Source organism: Dunckerocampus dactyliophorus, chromosome 7 (genome assembly GCF_027744805.1).
Source record: "Dunckerocampus dactyliophorus isolate RoL2022-P2 chromosome 7, RoL_Ddac_1.1, whole genome shotgun sequence".
NCBI classification, from domain to species: Eukaryota; Metazoa; Chordata; class Actinopteri; order Syngnathiformes; family Syngnathidae; genus Dunckerocampus; species Dunckerocampus dactyliophorus.
Window position 1 is genome coordinate 26468237 of NC_072825.1, and position 25437 is coordinate 26493673.

Below are 25437 nucleotides of genomic sequence, written 5' to 3' on the forward strand. Positions count from 1 at the left end.
TAAAGCTATAGCATCACTTTATGTACACCACATTGCGGAATGCATAGGGTCAAATAAATCAACTTTACTTGGTGGCTATAGGCTAACTGGCTTTCTTGACAAAATTTAATTTAAGGTGCTTGTGCATTATTTTGAAGCACCTTCTGTAAACAATAGTTGAATAGGGAATGTGTGTTGAAAGTTGAGGAAAAGTGCTTTCCACACACCTTGCCTTTCACATCCCACCTGCCCGTCGGCTTGCCCCAGCGTTTGATTGTCTGGGGGAAAATTGCGAAGAACCTGGCCGCCGGTTGCAGGGTCTTTCCTGCGCTGGGGGGTTGGTTGCTGGGTGGATGGGGGTTACCTGCTTCCCCCGCACCAGGGGGTTCCTCTGGACAGGGGCGTCACACTCTCCAACCTCACTACTCTCCCATTGGGGCTTGAGTTTCTCTGTCTACCCTGTGCTGAGGGGGGTCTGTGGCAGGGCCTTGGCATCCGGGGTACTGCGTGGTCTGCCCACGGGGGGTTCGGGGGTGTCACTGGCTGGGGGGCTCCCGGGCCTGAGGCACTGTTGCCAACTTTTCAGCAAGAAAAATAGATATTGGCTGTCCTAGAAGTCCCTAGATGACATCTAATGCATATCATTTCCATATGATGTTGTAAAATGCTGTAGGAAAAAAGCATAACCTCGTAGAAGAGACAAAAAAAGAATTCGAACTACAATAAACTTGATTTTTGGATTGTTCATTAAAAATTAGCCATCATTTCATCAAAAATAAAATAACTTTAAAATTGTATCTCGGCCAATGCCTCTCAAAGTTCTCCCATCACACATTGACTATTAACAGCCAATAACAGATTATGCTGTGTTTATTCCATGGCTCACATTAACATGACTCAGTGTGGTTCTTGAGTAGCACACTCTTCTGGTGAATATATGTAATAGCAACTGGTTTATCAATCACATTTACCCATTTCCAAACCTACATGGCCCTGTATGAAATAGAACATCATACCATCAGTAAAATATGGTGGTGGTAGTGTGATGGTTTGGGGTTGTTTTGCTGCTTCAGGACCTGGAAGACTTGCTGTGATAAACAGAACCATGAATTCTGCTGTCAAAAAAGAAAAAATCCTGAAGGAGAATGTCCGGCCATCTGTTCATGACCTCAAGCTGAAACGAACTTGGGTTCTGCAGCAGGACAATGATCCAAAACACACCAGCAAGTCCACCTCTGAATGGCTGAAGAAAAACAAAATGAAGACTTTGGAGTGGCCTAGTCAAAGTCCTGACCTGAATCCTATTGAGATGCTGTGGCATGACCTTAAAAAGACGTTTCATGCTGGAAAACCCTCCAATGTGGCTGAATTACAACAATTCTGCAAAGATGAGTGGGCCAAAATTCCTCCACAGCGCTGTAAGAGACTCATTGCAAGTTATCACAAACGCTTGATTGCAGTTGTTGCTGCTAAGAGTGGCCCAACCAGTTATTAGGTTTAGGGGGCAATCACTTTTTCACACAGGGCCATGTAGGTTTGGATTTTTGTTTTCTCTCAATTATAAAAAGTTTCATTTAAAAACTACATTTTGTGTTCAGTTGTGTTGTCATTGACTAATAGTGCACTTCACTCACTAACTGTGCTACAAAAAAGGTCACTTAGGATAATCCATAATGCCGCTTACAGAGAACACACACAATGTCTTTATTTATAAAATCACAATTATTAAAATTTGCGGATCTACATGAATAAAACAATTCTAAATGCATATAAATTATGAAATTAATATTTAAGGTTACTTTTACCTTCATTGAAGACTACTGTTCCCAAAGACATGATGTGGCAGTGAGACACCACACGGACACCATCTTCTTGTATTGCCTGCATTGAGTTCTTTCTTGAATTCTATAGTGTTTCTCACCTTCTTCGGCACTTGCAACTTTCTTTGGCTCCATTTGTGTTATGGTTTTAAGGTGAGAACACTATTCAATTCAAGCAACAACTGATGTCAAAACAGGAAGGTGGTGGTGGTTGATCTCGCTGCCACATCGTGTCTTTGGGGACAGTCACATCAAGAACCAGGTCTTCAATTAAGGTAAAAGTAACCTTAAATGTTCATTTATCCCTTTCATTCATCATTTCTATGTATTGATATACATTTAGAATTGTTTTATGCATGTGAAACTATAAAAAGGTGTACTGTGTTAACATTTTTGGCTTTCTGGAATGGATTAATTGGATTTATACATGATTTCTTATGGGAAAAATGTATGCGGTTAGCGATCGTTTTGGTTAGAATAAGTCCTTCTGGATCGAATTAATGGCGCTAACCGAGGTTCCACTGTATTTGAAAATAAGTCAGACTACTGTTTTAGGTCACCTAAGATTACCAAAATGATTTCTATTTGCTATATGCTGCAATAACGAGAGAGAATATTTTAGAGTTAAAAAAAAAAAAGCAAACGTTTACGTACATTTCCTTAGTGTTTGGTAGCATTCCCTTTAAACTGTATGACTGTGTTCTGGGTATGTTCTACAGGCTTCTCACAATAGTTATGGTTATGGTTTCATTCATTTGAACATGCATACATGTTACATTGGAATACATTACATATTGCAATTCACAGTTTTGCATGTCCAAATGGGGTAGGAAGAAGCAAAGCTTATTTAATCTTACCCCTCATCCATTTTACATCAACTGCGATACATTTGTTCACTTCCTGTATTCCAAATGCTCTCTTGCTGGTTTAAAACACAAAGTGAAATGGTAAGATGTAATAATGTGGTAAAATCGTATTCTAAGTTCTTATCACCATAACTGCTCCATAAGACAATCATTGAGGGAGTGGAGGATCTAGTAAACTTTCAAACGGCTAAAATTATGCATAAAGCAAACAATAACCTTCTACCCAAAAACGTAAAATAATTCTTATCAACAAGAGAAGAGAAATATATGATCTTCGGGGAAAATTTCACCTAAAACACTTATATGCACGGACAACACTGAAAACTTTCAGCATTTCTGTATGTGGAATCAAGTTGTGGAACGGATTGACTAAGGAACTCAAACAATGCACTAAAATTAGTGATTTTAAGAAAAAGTACAAGCAGTTGATGTTCACAAAATACAAAGAAGAGACCTGAACTACTGTTTACATACAATACAATGTCTAACCGCTACTACACTGACTACTAACTCTTCATTGTGGTGAGTACATGGTCTGTATTCACTCATTATCAACCTACCATTCTGTCAACCATTTTATCAGTTATTATCATTAAGTCTGTAGCTTCCTTTCAGTAAGTATAAACCTTGGCTATGATTGCACTACATTGTCATGTGGCCTTACAAAGTACCCTTGAAAAACAAGAGGTGAATAAATGTATTGCAACTGATGTGAAACTGATGAGGGGTAGGATTAAATAAGCTTTGCTTCTTCCTACTCCTTTTTGGACATGCAAAATTGTGAATTGTACTATGTGATGTGCTACTGTTTGACTCATATGCATGTTCAGGATGAATTAAACCATTAAGCCATGAAACCATTATTTACATTTGTTTGATGATCTGAAACATTTCAGCGTGACAAACTTGCAAAAAAAATAAGAAATCAGGACGGTGGCAAACACTTTTTCACACCATTGTATTACAATAAAAAATAAACGGCAGCTCTCTGCTGAGATCAACTTAACTCAGTTGGTAATAAAAATAATTCTGAAATAAGTGCAATTGCTAATATTATGATATTACAAATGATATTCAATTATTAACTTATTTTTAAATAATCATTCTGCAACCAGGGCCGCATGGTGGTCCAGTGGTTAGCATGTTGGCCAACACAGTCTGGAACAGTCTGGAAATCGGAAACACCTGGGTTCGATTCTCCATTCGGCATTTCTGTGTGAAGTTTGCATGTTCTCCCAGTGTGTGCGTGGGTTTTCTCCAGGTTTTATTTCTCCCACATCCAAAAACATGCATGTTAGGTTAATTGGAGAGTCTAAATTGTCCATAGGTATGAATGTGAGTGTGAATGGTTGTTTGTCTATATGTGCCCTGCCATTGGCTGGCAACCAGTCCCCACCTGTCGCCCGAAGTCAGCTGGTATAGGCTCTAGCATGCCCTGCGACCGTAATGAGGAAAAGCGGTATAGAAAATGGATGGATGAATTCTGCAACCACTTGTACCACTAATAATAAGGAAAATAGTATAGAGTATAGATCTCTGCCGAGACCAAGAAGAAAAGGCAAAAGAATCCCTTTCTAACTGCATACCCCTGAAATGAATAACATTGTTGATAAATAACGTACTAGTATCTGGTTATGTTAAAGATCGACCTGGATCTGCAGCCATGTTTAAAGTTTCCTTTACTTTAAAGTTTCCTTTACTTTAAACATGGTTTCGTGGAAATTGGTTATGTGTTTTTTTTTTGTGGAAGCCTGCACGAGCAAACAACAAAACGTAATTGGCAGTGAAAGTATTCGGAAAATGAAAACTTTACTAATTATAAAATAGTTTATAGTTTATCATCTGTCATCGCAAATACTCAATAAACATCATTTTTTGCAGCATGAGCCTATGTAACAACTACAGTTTCTTGATTTTATCAGTATAAGCAGTCTCTTTTAAAACCACCCAAAACTATGTTATTGTGTTTCAACCTACCGAAAGCAGTGGTCATTCTAATGCAGCCTTACAACTTCTTACAACGTATGTAAATCAAATGAATCCAGGCCTAGGTGTCAACATTTGCAAATAATCTCTACAGGTGACTTTTCATTGTCACCATGATCTCCTTCTCTGCACTCTGGACTCCAAAAGAATTATGTAACCCCTGCAAGCCCTGTAATTCATGTGTGCAACGTGTTGCTGCTGATACTTTTGAGAATGTTGCAGCAAAATGAATGAGCTTGATAAGATACAGACTAAAGGAAAAATGTGAAGTTTTACGGCATTACAGCAGAGCGTTTTATCTAATTGTACCAAATGAATGCCTTAAAAAAATAAAAAATAAAAATAAAATTAAAAAAAACCTTAATTTGGGATTCCATAGGAATAAAAAGGCAAAAAAAGAAACATAACAAAAAATAATACACACATGGTGACTCTTAAAAGTCGCATCTACAGTATATCTATATCTTATCATTTTCTGAGGGGAATCATTGTTTTTCTGCCTGTCACTTTTTTTCCAGTATATTCTACTGTATATACAGCAATCCCTCGTTTATCACTGTTAATTGGCTGCAGACCCAACCATGATAAGTGAATTTCCACAAAGTAGGATTCCTTTTTTATAAATGGAATATTTTCATAGTTTCAGCATAGAAAACCTGTTTACGATCTTCTAAATATAGTTTTCAACATTATTACAGCCCTCTAGACATGAGGTAACATCCCTATAGCCATTTTTACACTCTCATTACGCAATAGAGGAGACATATTAAGAGTAAATAACCCATTTAAGACAGAAACAAGACTTGTGCTTGTGTGTGTTGCTATAAATGTATTCACGGGGTTCAGAGTTGAGTTTTAGCTTGGTGTGGGTTATGGCCACGGCCATTGTGCCTGTTGTGAGATCATTCGAACCTGCAATAAAAGCCTGTTGTTCCGAAGATCAAGTCTGGCACTTATGTGTCTCAACAAACAATCCAGTAACATTCGTGACACTGAGTGACCAGTGTAGAATACTACATAGCATTCACATCATCTTTCAATGTCTCTTCTTTATTCTTATACATGCATTTCAATTTAACCATTTTTATGCTTGAAAATTCTTAATTTTAGGCAAAAATATGTAACATTTTCTTCAACATGCACATTTTTTGACTACTAATAGGCCGTAATTCAACCATGAAACAGCATAATTCCTTTTTTTGAAAAACCGCGATTGAGTGAAGCTGCAAAATTTGAACCTCGAAGTTGTGAGAGACAAATGTATATATGTATATACAGTGGAAACTACAACCTCTTTTCACACTGCAGTGTAACCCCGGTTAGTGTCCGCCCAGTTAGCAACAATATTGCCTCGGTTTGCGTACATTATCAGTATGGCTTGTCTTGTCATGTTATTAATACAATGCATGAGTCCATTTGTATTCTTAATGTATATTTTTTATGAGAAAACACCCTTCCTTGTTAGCTAGCACAGAAAATGGCAACCAGAACTGGAAATTATGTCACCTGTCTATGATGTCATCAGCGGTTGACTCTCACAAATGTTAACACAAAGCACATTCAGTTTTACAATTATAGTTTTAAATAAATAAAACAATTCTAAATGCATATAAATTATGAAATTAATATTTAAGGTTACTTTTACCTTCATTGAAGACTACTGTTCCCAAAGACATGATGTGGCAGTGAGACACCAAACGGACACCATCTTCCTGTATTGCCTGCATTGAGTTCTTTCTTGAATTCTATATTTTTTCTCACTATATTCCAAATGCTCTCTTGCTGGTTTAAAACACAAAGTGAAATGGTAAGATGTAATAATGTGGTAAAATCGTATTCTAAGTTCTTATCACCATAACTACTCCATAAGACAATCATTTAGGGAGTGGAGTTTGCTTTTATACAGTAGTTATTACCCTACAGTATGGGATTGTTTACTTTTCCAAGCTAAAAAGCATTTTCATTGCACTCATGTGACAAATACTTCATACTTCACAAATTGCACAAAATGATGAACCAGGCTTGTGGAGCGCCACTATTCTCTTCCTGATATCTTGGCTGATTGCTTTTGATTTTCCCACAATAACAAACAAGGAAGCAGTGTGTTTGAGGTGTGGCCTTAAAATACATGCACAGATGTGCCTCCAATTAACTCACAGTTGTGAGTTAGCCTATTGGAAGTTTCCAAAACCATATGATTATCATGTGGGCTTTCCCACGATGTTTAAAGACAGTCAACTCTGTGTATGTAAACTTTGAAGTAATAAAAAAAAAATAAAAAAAATTCTGTTGATCGTAAATGCAGAAAACAGAAATTATTTTGGTAACACTGAAAATTTTACACAGCGTATGTAAATGTGCCGCATGGTGGCCTAGTAGTTAGCATTCTGGCAGCACAGTCAGGAGATCTGAAAGATCTTGGTTTGAATCGCCGATGGACATCTCTGTGTGTTTGCATGTTCCCCGTTCACGTGTGGGTTTTCTCCGGGTACTCCGGTTTCCTCCCACATTCCAAAAACATGCATGTTAGGTTTGGAGACTCTAAAAATTGGTATGAATGTGAGTGTGAATGCTTGTTTGTCTATATGTGCTCTGCCATTGGCTGGTGACCAGTCCAGGGTGTACCCCGCCTCTCGCCCAAAGTCAGCTGGCATAGGCTCCAGCATACCCGCAACCCTAAGGATAAGCGGCATAGAAAACGGATGGATGACTGTATACATATCTGTATATATTATTATCCGCTCAGTGAGCTCCAAAAATAGACAGCACTCTACCGCCATCTGCAGGAAGTCCGACTAAAAAGCACCCATTAAAGTTTAACTTTATTAAAAAGCAATATAAACTTTTAAATGCTGTAAGCATATACAATATTCACAGTATATTACAGAATGTTAGTCTTTGTTCACATATGGCTTTGAGGTAGCTGCATCTTGTCACCTCCAAATATTTTAAGTAAAATTCACAACTCCATAAAATAAAGTTTATGCTTTCCATGTAAATGGCTTTGTTAAAAATTCATACTGTATCATCATTGCCTAAGTGGCACATTTTCAGAACAGTCCAGGTCAGATTGCTTCCACAATCCCTACAGTTCTGGAGCTTTACGCGGCCGACGTATTATTACATCGACAGGTCCAGATGGAAGCCGCCGGATCAAAGTCCAGGCCTCCAGGCGCCTCATTCCCACCATGCTCACACCTTCGATCTCCATCACCTCATCACCGGGACATATTTTGTCCACTGGACCCCCTTTGAAGCAAAAAAGTCAGTTAAAAGGACCTTACAGTGGGATCCGTTTATGTTGCTGCCCCTCCGACTGGTTGACTCACGTCGACATAAGCGGTTATCGACATAACCAAAACTTTCTTACATGTGCTAATCTAACAATATTAAATGGGAGCATTTTATTAGTTGCTGTGGAAGAATCCAGGTTAATTCTGCCATGGTTTTATTTAAGCTTACTTACTTTGCACTGAACAGGAAGTCACTGTGTGCATGTTTAAATGTAACTAGACAATAGTTATATTGCTGTTGCCATTTCATGCTGCTTAGCAATAACGATGACATTAACAATACTACAACACATGTCGACATAAGCGGACACATTTTATGTCAGCAAAAGTGGACAACCATGTGTGTCAACGTCAACTTAAGCAGGTTGTCGACACAAGTAGGACTGACTAACCGGGTTCCACTGTACAAATAAGCACATTAGATTGCATGGTCCGGGTACCTTGGAAGATCTTCTTTATGGTGAGTGGTTTGTCTCCCAGACCGACACCTCCCTCCAAACTGAAGCCCAGATCCCTGCTTTTCTTCTCCAGACGCACTTTCATTGGCTGATCTGTCGTCATCAAATAAAATGAACAAATATTCTCACATAAAATTCCAACACGTTAAACGCATGTCACCTGTCTCAGAGGTCTGTGTTGGCGCTACTTGCTCAGTCGGACTGTCTGCCCCCTTCAAGATGCTCCTAACACCCCCCCTCCTCAGGACAACCACTCCCATCTCGCGAGTCTTGGCCCGTCTCAGGACCCTCAGAGCCTCCCAGTGAGTGTGGCGTTCAAGGGCTGTGCCGTTGATGGACAAGACCTGGTCCCCTTCCCAGATGGAGCCTTCCTGTGCGGCCACACCACTGGGGAACACCTTGTGGACCTGAGGAGAGCACACGCAAGTGAGGAACAAATGACAGATGATGCATTTTAATGAGTAAATTAGCAGTTTGCCTCACAATGATCGGCTTGTTCTGGTCGATGCCTCCTGCTATACTGAATCCCAGCCCGACAGCCATCTCCTTGTGGAGAACCACCACATGAACGTTATCCTGCAATAACACAACAGAAGCTAGAGGTGCAATTTTGATGGCTAGCACGGTTGTCATTAGTTTTACTGCAGCTCAGGGGTTTCCAACCATCGGGGTGCAGACTGGCACTGGACTGTAGGCGTGTACTGCTTACACTGAGCCCCCTTGAACAGAATGGCTGACATTGACATTTGAACCTATTGCAATTTGTTGACATGGTTTTCATCCATTTGTGCATATCTTATACTTTTCTGTAACAGCAAATTTTGTTTACAATAACAATTATGACAATGACAATAAAGCTTTCATACATGGCCAAATCTGTTGATGTGGTGGAATCCAGATTTAATATTGCCATGCTTTTATGTTGAAGGTTACTTTGCACTAAACAGGACGTCTAACCATCTTTATCATGGTTCTAATGTGGGAACTCTGCTTAAAAGATGCTTATCTGTCAGCCTGGAAAACCAGTCCAGGTTGTACCCTGAATGAATGATTTCAATACTAATAGTGAGTTTGCACCTGCAGGTCACTGTCCCGCAGGCCCCTGACATCCTCCAGTAGCTTGTCGAGCTCCTCAGTGGGCAGCACAGACACACATGACAGAGCCGACATGTCAGAGCTCAGTGAGGCCGATCTATTGCCCATTGCTACTGACCACTCATCGTCGGTCTCTGATTCGTAGTCAGTTCCAGTGAAGTAACACAATTCCGCGAGACTGCAGGTAGGAGAAAACCAAAGGTCAACCAAGTAATAAATTATGGACTTTTTTTTTTTTAACAATACCTGACTGAGAAGCTCCTGCGATCTGACACGCTAATGTTGCTGGTGATGGTCACCGAGGACTCTCCAGAGTCTGAATCGTAGTTTGAATCGCCATCTTTCTGTGTGCTTGCGTCGTCATCCTCACCATCGTCGTTATCGCCACTCCAGGCCTTCCAGCCGGCCACCCAAGCATCCAAGTCCAGCATCTGTTTATTCCCTTTTGCGTCACCGTCGATGACGTCTGGAAACATGAGATCTGCAAGGTTGCTGTGAGAGGAGGAGGCAAGGGGACGCATGGGGGTTGAAGGGTGCTGTCGGCTTTCTTTTTCAGTCGGTAAAAGTGGAGAGGTATGTTTTGGTACTGAGACCGGAGAGCATAAAGGCGAGTGGTTTGGGGTGTTTGTCGGAGTCTTGTCCTCATCAGTAACTGATAAAATGATCACACCAGGTTTTACTTTTGTACCTGAGAGCTCAACATATGTGGGGGGATCACGGTCACTTGGTAACTCTACATTGGGGGTTCTCCAGTCTTGGTTGCTTGAGACGTTACCATGGTCAGGTTCGTCTATGTAGATGTTTGTGTAATGTAGATTATCTTCTTTTAAGGGTGATTTTCGTGTATGGTTCAACCTGGAATATTCACTAAAATTTGTAACTGTGTATTTGTTAACACGATCTGTAGTTGTCCCTTCCTTCTTTGCCAAATCATCTCCTATCTTTTGTCCAATCTCGTCCACTGACAAAGACCTTTGCGAGTGACTTTTTATTTGACGTTCACCAACTTTCTCCTTTGCTTTCCTACTCTTCTCCCCTATCTCACGCAGACCTATATACTTGTCACCTTGGCTACCAGTTGTTGACTCACTCTTCAAGCTGTCGTGGGCACTGTTGAGTCGTGTTGGCACAGAAAAGGCCCGTCTGGGCATGGCAACGTTGCCCTTTGTAAAACCCTGAGATCTCAGTGTCAAAGCCTCAAATTGATTAATCTTGTTTCTCACACTTATTGAAGGGGACTGTGTCTCCGGGTATACCCTAGACCCTGCAGTATTGGCTCTGGAGTTCTGTAGATGTGACTCAAACACATCTTCATAATTCCCCCTGAATTCAACCTCTGTCACCTTTCCCTTCTCTGGCGTAAATTTTCTCTGTGTCATACTTATTCTGGTAGTTTCATTCTTTTCCCTTTCCCAATTTACCCTTCCAAGATCTATGCTCCCACTTCCCCCTCTGCTTGCAGATGTCTGCTCTAATAAAGTGTTTGACTGAGAAGTCCGAGCCATTCTAATCTGACCAGCTATGGTGTTTCTGCTCCTTTCTCTGTCCAGAGACATTGTCTCCATGGACTCTTTATCCCCGCTAACTCCACCTATGTCCGAATATCTCCCATAGATTTGTTCTTGCCATTGTCCCTCTGGTAATCTCGCCCTGGTTCTTGGGACGGGTGAACTGTTAAAACATGGAGCATTGTTGTCTAGCAGTGTCCTGGTGAATGATCCATTTGTGTCCACTGGACTGTAGTAGCTTTTCTCACCAGCAGAGCCACGCCTAGGAAAGGTTCCTCCTGTTGCCTCTTCACAAGAATTTGGCAAAATGTTTAAGACACCCTTTCCATCGCAGAAAGCCCTAACTTTGCTAAAACCCTCACTTTTGGATGACCCATAGAGCTTCTCTATCCGTTCCAATATACTCTGGCCTCTTTGAGTCCCAAAAGAACCTGTCTCTCTTCGGTCCCAGGTAGCATCAGAGGCAGACTTTAGCCTTAAAGGGAAAGAGTTGCCCCCATCCATGGCTTCCAAGGTTTGGTCCAAAGGACTTTTTGGGCTACTGCTGCCTGGAGAAACCATTGCAGAAGTCCTGAATGAAGACATAGATCTGCCTCTCAGGCCTGAAGTATCCCTCTCTCCTCGTTTGTTTTCTTCAGTTGACCATGCTGATATATCGGATCGTCGCATTCCTCGGTCAGGACTTCTTGCTCCTAACCTCCAGTCAACACTCCTGCTCCTACTTGGCAGGTTGCTCCTCCTCCACTCTGCTCCAGTTTGCCTCTTAGATGCAAGGTTATAGTTACTACTTCTATTGATGCCAAAGTCTGTGGTTTTCTTGTCTATTTTGTTATTGTGAGTCAGACTGGAAGACACCGAGTCTCCTGATAGCTCCTTTTCTTCATTCCATCCTCTGCCACTCGTAGTCCTTTGAAAATCAGAGTTCAATCCTGTCCAAAGATCCTGGCCATCAATCAATCTGCCTCCCTTGCCCGATCCAACTAATCCAGTTTGTTTCCGTCGCTTTTCAACTTCCTCAGCTTGGCCTCGCCTAACACCTGACCTGCGAGTGAGACTGCTAGACGGAGATTTGCCAGATGCAACATTGAGGCACGCCAAAGCACTCTGATTGGTGTACTCAGTCACTGGAGCGGAGAGCAGAGACACATCCATTGTCAAGAGCATAAACAAAGTTAATGAGCACCTGTCAAGAGCCAAATCTTTAAAAAGAGAATCGATGACTGCACTGGATTTATTTATGTGATTCCAAGGGATTGGACAGCAGCAGTTGCCTACGTTAGATTCATGCAAACCATTGTGCATTAATGGTTGGTTCTCCGGCAGTATCCATTTTTATGCTGTTCTATCCATGGGAGTGTTTTCGTTCCCCAGCAGGGCTTCAGTGATGAGCTCCCAATGCCTGCCAAGCATAAAAAAGTATGAATCTCCATCCTTAAAATGGATTGAGCTGGAATGTAGTGTTATGTGGACTGTGGCTGCTGTGGCTTCTCACAATGGTCAAAGTGAAATGACAGAGTGGTTTGAGGATAGGGAATACAACTTTGCATAAAGTGGAGCCGCTTCAGAGTGTAGAAGTACAGTATCACAAATTTCAGTAAACCATATTTAAGTAGCTTAAATAATTTAATGTTTAAATAGCTGGCAAAACAAGTGAGTATAAAAATAATTGTATCTTGCCTACAGTCAAACATGGTGGTGGTCGCGTCGCAGTCTGGGGCCAAAAATGCGTGCTGCCGGGGAGCTTTGGTTCAATGACAAACATGAATTCCAACATATTATGTAGAGCAGTGATTTTTTTTTACTGGTGGGTTGTGACCTAATAGTGGGTTGCGGAGCCATTTGCAATAGATCGTGGGTCTTCGAATTGGCAAAAAATGTAAAGACCTCATGTCCGTGAATGCACCCTGCGTTCTTGTTTGTGCAATCCACTTGCTACACCGCCACGAGTTGCGTGCCTAGGCAGCCGGGTAACTGTTGCAAACAGTCCCTTTAAATGCTGTATATTCCTCAGTTTTGGTCAGAACTGGACCGCATGGCAGTTTCCCAAAGCTGGGGGAGGATTAAAGCAGTGCCAGATAATGATGCTCACACTAAATATTCACGCCAAAGACAATTTGGACATGTTCACTGTGACGTGCACTTACTTGTGTTGTCATCTGTTTACACAATATCGGCTGTGTGTTGATTCATTTTCAGTGGATAGTATATATATATAACGTTATACAAGCTGTACATTGACTACTCTTATGTTATGTCCAAGATTACTTTTTATACTATTGTCCCTTGATGATTTACAGTCATGGAAAAAATGATTAGACCACCCTTGTTTCTTCAGTTTCTTGTTCATTTTAATGCCTGATACAACTAAAGGTTTGTTTGGACAGATATAACAATGGCAACAAAAATAGCTCATAGGAGTAAAATGTTTTGGCAGTACAATGCTATAGCTATTCACGTAAGAACCATGGAAGTTGCTAGATATCAGCTCTTAAATTAATCTCTTATGAGCTATATTTGTTATCATCATCATATTTGTCCAAACAAATGTACCTTTAGTTGTACCAGGCATTAAAATGGATCAATAAACTGAAGAAACAAGGGTGGTCTAATTATTTTTTCCATGACTGTATAATAAAATTAGGGCTGTCAAAGTTAATGACATTTCCTTTAATGCCGCTATTTTTTTTTACGTGCGATTAAAGTGCGCATGTCATGTTTGACCCTCGGCCCACACCATAGTTTGAGGAAACGCAGCAGTGTGGCAGTTGAAGTGGAGCCACAAGCCGGAACAAATATTGAGCAGAAATGGAGAAAGAAAAGGGTATTTTGAATGATAAGTTAGTACATATTACATTATGTTGATGGCTGTGCATGTATAAATCCTAAACTTAGACAGGCTGACTAGAAATAAGACAAATAGAGAACTACACTTTTCCCACCCCACCCAATATATATGCGTAGGAAAAAACGTAATATATTTAAATATAAATTGTATATATATTTCAATTAGACATATATTTATCATATATTAAATATTTCTTATTTTATTTATTTTACATATGAAAGGGGTCGGGTGCAGCGTGAGCGGGAGCCTTGGCAGTTTGATCCTCGGTTGCAGAACCTAGCTCTTGGCACGTGGAATGTCACCTCTGTGGTGGGGAAGGAGCCTGAGCTGGTGCGTGAGGTGGAGAAGTTCCGGCTAGATATAGTCGGACTAACCTCGACACACAGCAAGAGCTCTGGATGCTGGGCCCTGTGCTGTGGGCGTGTCTTGGTTGACGCAACTCTGCAGCGTCACGTGCACATCGAAGGCGGTGCCTCTGGATTAGCAGACCGGGGTGGTGGTTCCCCTTTTTAAGAAGGGAAACCAGAGGGTGTGTTCCAAATATCGTGAGATCACACTTCTCAGCCTTCATTGGTAAGGTTTATTCAGGGATTCTGGAGAGGAGGATCAGCCAGATAGTTGAATCTCGGATTCCCTGCGCTCTGTCTCCATCTCTCTCTCTCTGAAATAAACCCTGTACGAAGTCACGTTACCATTGTAATAAACTGCCACACATTTGACAGTAGTCATAATTAAGAGAAAGCAAGACCTCCACACGGCTAACATTATGTTAGTAAGGTACATTAACCTTAATCTCACTGATTTGCGCTACGTTCTGCTCCATTCGGGAGATGATGTAACATAAGATGTGCTGTTGATGTGTTGATGACTAGCTGGTGCACTGCTAATGCTAGCCCTGCTAGCTCTTCAGTCATGGTAACATTGACAGAAGCCCCAACATAGCTGTCCTCGGCTATGCCTGCCATTAACTAGCAGCTCGTATCCAAATTTTAGCTCACAGCTCCAAGCAAAAAATCAGCTGAGAGACAGCTCACATCTAAAGTTGGGACACTAATATGCCAACGTACAACATCTAAAAAAAAAAAACACTCGTTAGTTGGGACACTCATATGCCAACATACAACATCTAAAAAAAAAAAACACTCGTTAGTTGGGACACTCATATGCCAACGTACAACATCTAAAAAAAAAAACACTCGTTAGTTGGGACACTCACATGCCAACGTACCACTGAAGAAATGACAAAAAAATACCGGCTGTGTTTCAGTAACTTCTTGGTTCTCTCTGGCAAGTCTACGACGACATAGTCTGTGACAATTCCAATCACAGCGACAATAGATTACAAATAACTTTGGTCTTGTTGTGAGAGCCATCTGCCAGGGTTTTTGCAGCTAAATTTACCAATCAGAATACCCCTTTATTTCTCCATTTCTGCTCAATATTTGATCCCGCTTGTAGCTACACGGTCACCGCTGCTTGCTCAAACTACGGTGTCAGCTGAGAGCCAAACAGGACATGTGCACGTTAATCGCGCATCAAAAAAAATAGTGGCATTAAAGGAAACTTACGCATTAACAGCCCTACTCATCATAGATAAAAACTTCCGTCTAACTGTGATTAATTGCAATTAATTATAAGTTAACTATGGAGAAAACGTGATTAGTCAGGATTAAATACTTTAATCGATTGACAGCCCTAGATAAAATGCTTGCTGAGATGTGTCACTTCAGAAAGATGTTGTAGGAAATGACGAGGAACATGCGTCAGTTTTATCTTTGGAAGATGACAGCTCAATGAGTCCATTCATGCAACAACACAACAATGTACTTGCTCATATGGTAAGAACTGTTTACACTAACAACACACTCAGCTAAACATGAACATAAAAACTGGAAAAACTCACTCAGCTGCAATCCAGCGAAGCACAACAATGTTGAAATGTGACACAATCAGTCTCGGTGCTGCAGCGCACGTATCAGTCTTCCACAGCCACAGATAGTCAACAACTGACTGAAACCTTGACGCTACGGATTTGGGAAGATAACCAGATAAGGTGGACAGTGATGTGCATCTCTATTTACATACAGGCAAGGAAATCAGTGGAGCCATCTTTAACTTTGCACAACAATGATGATAACTTGTGGACTAATCGTTCTTGTACAAACAGATATACTGTAAGTAAAAGAAATATATTAGAAGTACTGGGGAGAATGCCTCCCTGGTGGAGCTTTCTAATGCAGTGTCAGCTTACAGAAACACCTGTTTTGCTTGATCTCAAGCCTCCCATCTGGGTAACCCAGGCAACGTGGCTCAGCCTAACTCAAACTCACACCGATTATACACTGAAATAAGACAAATACACACAAATATATTTTCTGCAAATTTATGTCATTCATTCACGCACACATCTTACCTTTGTTCGACTATAGTGTTGGTGACAAGTCTTCATTATAAAGGCAGCGCTCTGTTGTGTAATGACATCAGCTCCTTATCCATCTCTCTCTCTTGTTTCTGTCTGTTAGCATTGCATGATGGGATGTGTACAGTGGCACAAACCGGCCACACTGGTCTATCTTCTTGTCCTCTCTCTCTCTCCCTTTGTATGTCTCTCTCTCCTCCCCCTCCTGTTGTTGTTTTCTCTCTCTTTGCCTCATCTCACAGTGTAACATTCCTTTTCTGAGATCAATGTCTGGCCCTTTAAAACAGCCCAGTGACTACGCACACGCATGCACTGTAGTAAACTATCTCAGCGTACTTCGTATGACATCATGGGAAATGCGCTTCAGCTTGACTTGATTGTGCCAAACTCACCGTGAATAAAAATGTATACGATTTCAGCACACCTCAGGCTAACCTGAGTCTAATCATGGGACGCCTGAGCAGATATCCAAATACATAATGACAGAGCTCCTTTAATTGGGAACAGACAACACCAAAAGAGCTCAAGTAGACTCAGAAATACCAGTAGGGATAAATGTGTACACCTCTCGGTTGACATGTACAACAAAACACAAGACAAGCTGCAGACCATCTTGTCCTCCTGCAGACATGTTCAATACCATTGATAGTTAGAAAATTAAAATAGGAATTTCTGTTATCAACCACAGAAAAAAATACTCAATTAATTGCACTTTTAATAATACATAATAAAGATATACTATAATGCATTTAAAGAGGTCTACGTCATGCTGCTCTTCAAATATTGACATTGACTCAACAGCGCCTCTGATGGTCGCAGCCAAGTAGTGTACTCCATTTTGCCTTAATTGCATCAAGACGCGATTACCATGCTATTTGTCACACATCACTTAATGTTTAACATTTATGTTAAACACACACTTTTTTTCCCAAAAAGTCACACACAAGCCCTCCTTGCAGAAAACACTAAAAGATATGAAATTTCACTGCATTCTTTTAATGGTTGTTGTTTTTTGTGTAGATTTTCATTTAAGAAAGGGATAACAATTTTACATTTTTAAATTAATATTTTATTTAATCAAGTGCAAAACCTCAACACCTGATGAAGACACGTGACCAGTGAAGAAGCATAAAGACATCACATGTACAATTGTGGGCTTTTTTAACAGTGGTACTGTACATTTTACCGGTATTACCAAGTATTTGTCAATTATTACCAAATTTGGGAAGGTCCATTTTTGTTAGTGTCTTTATTCGTGCTTGAACGATGCCGGTGCCAGCAAATTGTACAGTGGTTTTACATTTAAAGTCTTCAATGAGCCTAACAAGCCTTTTTGGGGGGGTGTGGGAGGAAGCCAGAATACCTGGAGAAAACCCACACAAGGACAAACAGAACAGGTGCCAGAGGACCAGGGTGGAGGTGTAGCAGCTTAAGGATAACAAAGAAAAACATAATTTCCAAAACTGATATGAATTCAGTTGTGTTTAAAGTCAAAATGATCTGATGTTTATTTCATACAGCCCTAACCCTAAAACTCACAAAATATGCCTCAAAAATCAGTTCTACACCAGGACCACTGTGCCACGCATGCCCTGTACTATTTTATTTATTTGCTTGCACTACAAACAAACAGACAGTATATTATATACGGTATATAAGAGCAGTACTTACAGTTTTGTTGGGATCATTGTCATAGTGCAGCTTCTGTGTGAGCTTCTGCCTTCCACTGTGACCATATAATGAGGCTGCCGCTCTCTTTGCCTGTCCAAAAAGACAGCCTGCGTCAGAAGAATTGATCTTATATATAGCTGGCCACGTCCTCAAACCCCAATGCTCGAATCAATGGTCAGTGGCCTTTAGGGTCTCACTTCTCTCTTGAGAACAGAGATAAGTCTGTTACACCCACCCTTGTTCCCGTCAGAATAATGGCGGCTCAGTGTATCTGTAGGATGGATGCAAATGTTGCCCACACCACTGTGGCTTCAAAACCATTATTTTACTGAGTCATGCAGGGCCACACCATTGCTGTGGGGAAAAGTGGCTCAGATTTAATTCAAGGTGGCTGTTAAAGGCTTACTTTAAATGTCAAGAAAACCAAACACACCCGAGTGATACAGACATGAGCAATAATGTGATTTAACAAAATCTTTAAATAAGTTACTGTATGACGCGGTTGACGCTGTTTTGGTCCTATTTTTAATTATTACTTTCAACCACAGCAAGAGCGGAAGCGTCCCTTATACGTCACACGCATATCACGTGACTATCCCGGAAGTCAACAAAGTGTACAGCGAGGTGTAACTTTTCGAAGCATTTCATTTCAGCGATCATTTTTACATTTAAACAGCACTTTTAGAGCGAATAATTTATGATGTGACTCATACGACGGTAGTTTGACGTCCAAGAGGCGACTTTTTATTATTATTTGACGTGTGTGCACATTGGCCTGTCGTTTTTTAGTCATTTGCAGTGAAAGTGGAACTGGAAAAATGCGAAAAGACTCTCCTCTGTCAAGTGTCAACGTCGTGCTCGTCATGGCCTTTGGTAGTTTGGTAAGTGCACCTTACTAATAGGTTTATTATTTTGCCCAAACTTTATAACAGCTGAGTCATAATTCTGTCCGAAAACGTGACGTGGCAATGTAACAGTTGCACTTGATTCCCTGGACGAAACATAACAGATAAATATACATTGTTGTTACTGAGACTGCCAATAAGAATTCAGAGGAAGAGCATAGCACTTCCAAAGCATCCGATCATATCACTAAACGGCATCACCTGTTTTTGTCATTGCCACCAGGGGGCATATTTGTATTATAGTCCTTGATTATTTTGCTTCCGTGATGTCACATGGTGTATTGGAAGATCACAGCACTAAGGCGTTGTTCACGCGGGAAATTTTTCCGGTTGAAGCGGCAAAGTATTTTATTGTTTGAGACTTTCATCCACATGGCAATGGCGTGAAACAGTATTTTTTGGAAACTGCTTCCAGAGTTGGGAAACCTGATACTGCCAGCTTGTTGTTGCTGTATAAACAAGCAAAGTGCTACTTTCTGAAAATGGTGATGTCACAGCACCGTTACGTGACCAGAGGAACAAGCGGGAGCCCCGCACGTGAAACAACAACAAAAGAGCTGCACTTGGTGCTATTAGCACTGTTGCAAAATCTCCCCACCCTCTATGAACTACACATGGAGCAGAGACGCAAACACAATTACACGTGGCGCGGCGGGTTCTTGTTTTTGTTTGTGTGTAGCGGATGCCAATCAAATTATGCACATGCGGTCTTTCTTCTTCTTTAGTTAGTGTGTCACATGGTTTTGTCCGTGTGTCTGTTTATAGTGCCACACGTGGGCGTACTTTGTGTATTGCATTGTTTCGACCTGAAAACGTTCCCATGTGGATGTCACTGTTTACTGATCCCACACCGGGGATGCATTTTTTTCAATCCTCCAAAAAAAAAACACAGGAGCGTCCCGGTGTGGACAGGACCTAAGAGTCCAATCAATATCGCTTAATGTCATTACCTATTCATGTCACAGCCACTAGGGGGCATATTTGTATTGCAATTGTGTATTCACAAGCGTTGTAGTCCTGAGTTCTTTGCCCTCAGTCATGTTACACGTCATCTTAATATAACAAATGCATTTTTTTCCCGAACTATTAAACCAGTAGCAATTTTGTCGATGGGTAAATGAAAATCCTCAATTTATGGAGATGAAGATTCTTTTTTATTAACATTACATTTTATTCAACTTATTTCTCAATGAATAGCGCGTATATCATATGGATAAAATCCAGACTTATACAGTGGAACCCACTTAAGTCGACAATCCATCTGTTTTGACCAACCATGTTGTTGTTATTAATAAAAAGTCGATGTCGACCGCCGATGTTGACATAAAATGTGAGAACCAACGGGGTCATTTTTATGAAAAATGGGTCTGTTTATGTCAATGTGAGATGTAGTATTGTTAACGTCATCATTATTGCTAAGTAGCGTGAAACTCAAGTTACACAGCATTAAAATGCACACAGTGACTTCCTGTTCAGTGCAAAGTAAGTTTAAAAAAAAAAGCGTGGCAGTATTAACCAGGATTCTACCACAGCAACTAACAAAGATGCGCCCATTTAATTTTGTATATGTACAAAAGCTCTATTGTCATTGTAGTCAAGACATACAGTACAACAAAATGACCACAACAACTCTGTTAGACTAGGGTATCAAATACAAAGAATCAAAATAAAAATATGCACAATGGACGAAAACCATGTCAACAAACTGCCCAATTAAAAAAAAAAAAAGGGAAAAAAAAGCGATGAATATCAACAAAAGTGCTCACCCAAACTAGAATTGCCCCTCCCTTACTTTCTTCTGTTTACATTTATTCTACATGTTATTCTGCCCTCTAGGTGTTCGTTTTGCTGTTCATCTTCGTCAAAAGACAAATTATGCGTCTAGCCATGAAATCCCGTAGAGGGCCCCACGTTCCCATCGGTCACAATGCTCCGAAGGTAAGGGTTTCCATTTTGAAGCAGCACTGAGCTATGACAGTAACAGTTTGGCACCACTGCTGCATTGTCCATTGTGTGCGCTGTAGGAGCTTAGGCAAGAAATTGAAGCCAAACTGTGCCAAGTCCAGAAAATCCACTTTGAGCCTCGTCTGCTGTCGCCAGATGATCATCGGCTGAAGTCTGGTGAGAGCCGCACACAAAACCAAAACACACACTTAAACAAAACAAAACACAAGCAGTGCAACACCAGCTTGTGTGTGTTTTATGCTGCAGGATGCTGTGACTACCAGTACAGGATGAGAGCACTGGATGCCGTCAGAGACACAGGTCAGCATGATGGTTGCATCGCGTCATATACGTAGTGGCCAGGGGGGATGGTTATTTACTCAACTACAGAGTGTACCAGGCATCTTTAGCCCCTTCCAGAGGAAAATAAATGCCGGATTTTGAGCTCTGTGTGAAAAAGGCGTTTCATATTTTTGTTGTGGGGAGGTCTAATTTTGTCCTTTTTTTACTCTGATTTGTATTATTTATTCTAACACCACTTGTGCACCCGATCATAGCCTTGTATGATACATTGTACACTCGTCCCTCGTTTCTTGGTTCCAGACCCGACTGTCATAAGTGAATTTGCGTGAAGTATGATTCAATATTAATAAATGGAAATTTTTGTACTTGTGGCATAGAAACCTGTTTACAATCTTCTAAATACGGGTTTTAACATTATTAGAGCCCTGTGGACATTAAATAACACCCCTATAGTCATCCTTACATTTGTATTACCCAGTATAGTAGATATAATCAGTGAAAATAAGACATATTAGGCATAAATAAGATATCACAGATTCACACGTTAGCAGTTTCTTGTTTTTTTCTGGACAGCGTACTTCCTGCAGTGGCTATTTTCTCATAAATGTATTATAATGGCTGCTTTAAATGGCTTTACACTCTTATTACTCCATATAGCAGACATAATACGAGTAAATAAGCAATCTAAGACGTAAATAAAACTCCTGCTCGTGTGTGCCACAGTAAATGTGTTCCCCAAGAGACCTGAGTGGCGGGTGGACATACTGTATGTGTGGAGGATAGTAAGTGATGTTGGACATTCAGAGTTGAGTTTTAGCTTGTTGTGGATTATAGCCCCAACAGTAGCCCGTGTTATTATGATTATTATGTTATTATAATTGTGCCAGTTGTGAGATCATTTAAACGTGCAAATCTAAATGCCTGTTCTGGCGGTCACATCTGGTGCCTGTCTCGCGGAACCATTACTGACACCTAGTGGCCAATTTAGAGTACTACATTCACAATTACAATGCTTCTTCTGCGTTGTATTTGTATTTTTATAGTTCATTTAGCCATTTTTGTGATTGAAAATGCTTAATTTAGGCAAAGAATAAGTACAATTTGCTTAAATATGCTAATATGCAAAATATTCATTTTGTCTGAGCAAAGGATTTGATTGGAGGGCAAGCGTTGTGTAGAAAATGGATGGATGGTGCTGCAATGCTGCCTCTGTCCACCAGAGGCTGAAGGAGGCTGACGTCATTGCAGCGCCCTGGCAGGCACTAATGAATGCTTTGCTTGGATGAAATGCATTATGGGAAAATGTTCTAATAGTTGTTTTTTTTGTTTTAAAGTCATATTGGTACCTGTATTGTATATTTCCTAGGTACCTTTTGTGTGTTAAGTTGCTGAGTGATGAGTTTAGTGTTCATTCTAAGATGACACAGTGAGTCAGACTTTTATATTGAGTAATGACCTGCGATTTCCAGTGGGTTGACAAGCTCGTAGTTAGTTCCCTTATAGCTCGTGATCGGCTCGTTGCCAAAGAAATAGCTACCGTTTCCTCACTGACTTGCGAGCGGCACAGTATCTAAACGATTAGTAGTATTTCTAGTAGTAGTAAAGGAGATGTTACAATATTAGAGCTTAGCCATAAATCAGCCGCACTTCTGTATAAGCTGCAGGGTTCAAAATGTAAGAAAAAAGTAGCAGCTTATAGACGGGAATGTACAGTGTATTGTATTATTTTATTTGTATTATATACTGTATTTTCTTCCTGTCACTCACACGCACCAGTGACCTGGCAACACAGAGACCTGCTGGAAAAAGTGTATCCAAGGTTGTTAGCAAACATAGGATTCCTGATGCTAATTTGAGGATAATGGTGATCAATGACATAGAGTCTTCTAACAACTGTCTACCTGATAAGAAATATGATATCCTTTTGTAATGTAATCTAACAGTTGATATGGAAAACATGATGAACAAATCGAGGGAAAGGCTTCTTGAGACGTCATCTGTACTTCTGTGAAGATGCTAACGAGCCAGTATCAGGGTCGTTCATACCCAACTCAGGGAGCGACACTTCCCTTTTATCGGAGGTGCTAATGGCAGGAGAGGATTATACCACTACTCCGCCTAGGCTCAGTGTAAGGAACCAATAGGAGGAGGGTGTTGGCACACCAATTCCGCCCACTCTTACTGTATTTAAGGCCTAAGCTACCAGCACTTATTAGTTCGCTGACGAAGCTCTTCAGATGAGGAGCGAAACGTCTGATACCTTCTTCACAGAAGTACAGATGACGTCTCAAGAAGCCTTTCCCATGATGGACGACAACTGTACGACTGAGAGCCTACACAGACACATGATGAACAAATATTTTCCCAAAAACAGGTCACGAAAAAGAGAGGTGGGTTCATATTCAGGGTTGTCTTCAACATACGTTGTGTCTTGACACTGAATTCATTTTGAGTATCAAAGGAACTAACATCTGAATATTTCCTCAACAGATTTCCCATTTTGTGAACTGGGCGGCTCCTCCGGTGCCGTGACGGGGAAACGATTTAGGGCTTGGCTCCTTCAGCTGCGAAATTCCCACTGCCTCTTTCGGGACAGCCAAAGCGCTTTGATTGAAACCGTGCTGGACGGGTACAACAAAGCACGCCACGGGGCAGAGGTCAGCTTTTCCATGTGTGTTGGGTGTCTTGGTTTGTGTGACATCATGAACTCTCAGCGGCATAATAGATGGCGGAGCATGACGATGCAGCCACAACTTTACATAAAAATAACTAAATGAACTAAAATACAAATACACTTTTAAGGGATTAAAGGACACTGATGAACTGTAGACTACACTTGCCACTAGATGTCACTAGTAACACACGCGACCAGACTTCATAGACAACAATTATAGTCGTCCCTCACAATATCGTGGTTCGATTAGCACGGTTTTCAACAATTAATTAATGAATTAGTTAATGATCACTGTTTCGTAGCTGAATACGGCCGATTATTACTATTAAAAAAGATGCACGTTTTAAGCAAATTGTACTTATCCTTGGCCTAAATGAAGCATTTTCAAGTATAAAAATGGATGAAAAAAATGACTAAATGAACTAAAATACAAATACAAGGCAGAAGAATTGTAATAGTAATAGAATGTAATAGAATCTTCTAGGTGTCGGTGTTCAGTGAGACAGGCACTACACTCCTCGCTAAGGTTCCCTAGGGAACACATTTACTGTGACACTGCTCAAACAGGAGTTTTATTTACATCTTACGTGGCTTAATTAATCTTATTTGTCTACTATATTGGGTAATACGAGTGTAAATCCATTTCAAGCCGCAAGGAAGTACGCTGTCCAGAATAAAACAACAGGGAACCTCTAGCATGTGACTCTGTTATCTTATTTATGTCTTATTTTCTCTGATGATATCTACTATATTGGGTAATAGGAGTGTAAAAGTGACTATAGGGGTGTTGTTTCATATCTAGAGGGCTCTAATAATATTAAAGGTCGTGTGTAGAAGGTCGTAAACATGTTTTCTATGCTTTAGCTATGAAAATATTCCATTTATTAATAGTGAATCCTACTTCACGGAAATTCACTGTCCGATCTGGAACCAGTTAACTGCGATAAATGAGGGACGACTGTACATAGTTAGTAAATAGTAACTGCCAGAGGCTATTGGCCTATCATTCATACATTCTCAACAGCTCTTTTTTACAGACCAGAGTTGGCTAGTTTTTCATACCTGACAGTTTCGACTTCTCACTTGCAGTCTTCTCCAGAGTGGTCACTATGACGACCACCACGACCACCACCACTGCAAGTGAGAAGTCGAAACTGTCAGGTATGAAGTACTAGCCAACTCTGGTCTGTAAAAAAAGAGCTGTTTAGAATGCCCGAGGCTTTGCCTAAACAAATCTAACAATTTGACTATGTTTGTTTTTGTTGTTTGCTCAATTTGAACATGGGTGTTTGATTTATGCCTTTTATGTTTGCAGTCTAACTTATAAAAAGCGTTCGTTACACGTTAAGACATTTTTACATTAAAAAAATCACCATTTTCCCAACTCTGATTTTAGTCATACATGTGAGGCTGCACTAAAAAAAATGCAAGATGAACAGTTGAGACTTAAGGTAAACACTAAAGTACGTCAAATCAAGGGTTAAGTAGACAAACATGCTTGTTGTGGTCCGTTGTTGTGTTGTCCTCATTGTTACTTTTCTCATGTTGCTGCTCCCTGCAGGCTTTTGGTGAAGCAGAACTCTTAAAATACCAGGATGCTCTCTGTCAGCTGGCCTCTGTGTGAGTCAACGCTCTTATGCAATATTTGAATTATGAGACCGGAATGATCGC

The 25437-nt window shown here is 40.6% G+C and overlaps 2 protein-coding genes across 11 annotated transcripts in view; one reads left to right on the plus strand and one right to left on the minus strand.

Annotated features, from left to right (window-relative positions):
- Nucleotides 1-5756: 5756 nt before the first annotated feature.
- Nucleotides 5757-18030, minus strand: si:dkey-92i15.4 (pro-interleukin-16). Of its 6 annotated transcripts, XM_054780646.1 has the most exons (9): nt 16264-16429; nt 15754-15874; nt 12281-12404; nt 9744-9989; nt 9480-9675; nt 8886-8978; nt 8563-8809; nt 8385-8495; nt 5757-7900 (listed from the first exon to the last, which is right to left on the minus strand). In XM_054780646.1, exons 3-9 carry the CDS (start codon nt 12298-12300, stop codon nt 7737-7739), a joined length of 1077 nt encoding a protein of 358 aa, XP_054636621.1. In that variant the 5' UTR covers nt 12301-12404; nt 15754-15874; nt 16264-16429; the 3' UTR covers nt 5757-7736. The 6 variants fall into 6 exon arrangements, with proteins under 6 accessions (XP_054636621.1, XP_054636622.1, XP_054636623.1 ...); XM_054780647.1 differs by lacking the exons at nt 15754-15874; nt 16264-16429 and adding an exon at nt 17941-18030; XM_054780648.1 differs by lacking the exon at nt 15754-15874.
- Nucleotides 18031-18533: 503 nt separating this feature from the next.
- c7h1orf43 (chromosome 7 C1orf43 homolog) overlaps nt 18534-25437 on the plus strand; it is a 40239-nt gene continuing 33335 nt past the window's right edge. For all 5 annotated transcript variants that reach the window (XR_008571912.1, XR_008571913.1, XR_008571914.1 and 2 more), the window contains exons 1-6: nt 18534-18821; nt 20682-20783; nt 20870-20966; nt 21057-21110; nt 23583-23749; nt 25328-25386. Coding sequence is in view for 1 of the 5 variants with exons in the window: in XM_054780651.1 (XP_054636626.1) it covers nt 18759-18821; nt 20682-20783; nt 20870-20966; nt 21057-21110; nt 23583-23749; nt 25328-25386 (542 nt within the window). In the remaining 4 variants the exon portion in view is untranslated. The remainder of the gene's footprint in view (nt 18822-20681; nt 20784-20869; nt 20967-21056; nt 21111-23582; nt 23750-25327; nt 25387-25437) is intronic.

Excerpts from the sequence above, each read along its gene's own strand:
- si:dkey-92i15.4 (XM_054780645.1), bottom strand. The coding sequence starts at position 12,307 with ATGCACAATGGTTTGCATGAATCTAACGTAGGCAACTGCTGCTGTCCA. Across the intron at positions 8,979-9,479 it reads TGCGGGACAGTGACCTGCAG|GATAACGTTCATGTGGTGGT; the intron begins GTGCAAACTCAC and ends GTGTTATTGCAG. Across the intron at positions 8,496-8,562 it reads AACACAGACCTCTGAGACAG|ATCAGCCAATGAAAGTGCGT; the intron begins GTGACATGCGTT and ends TGATGACGACAG.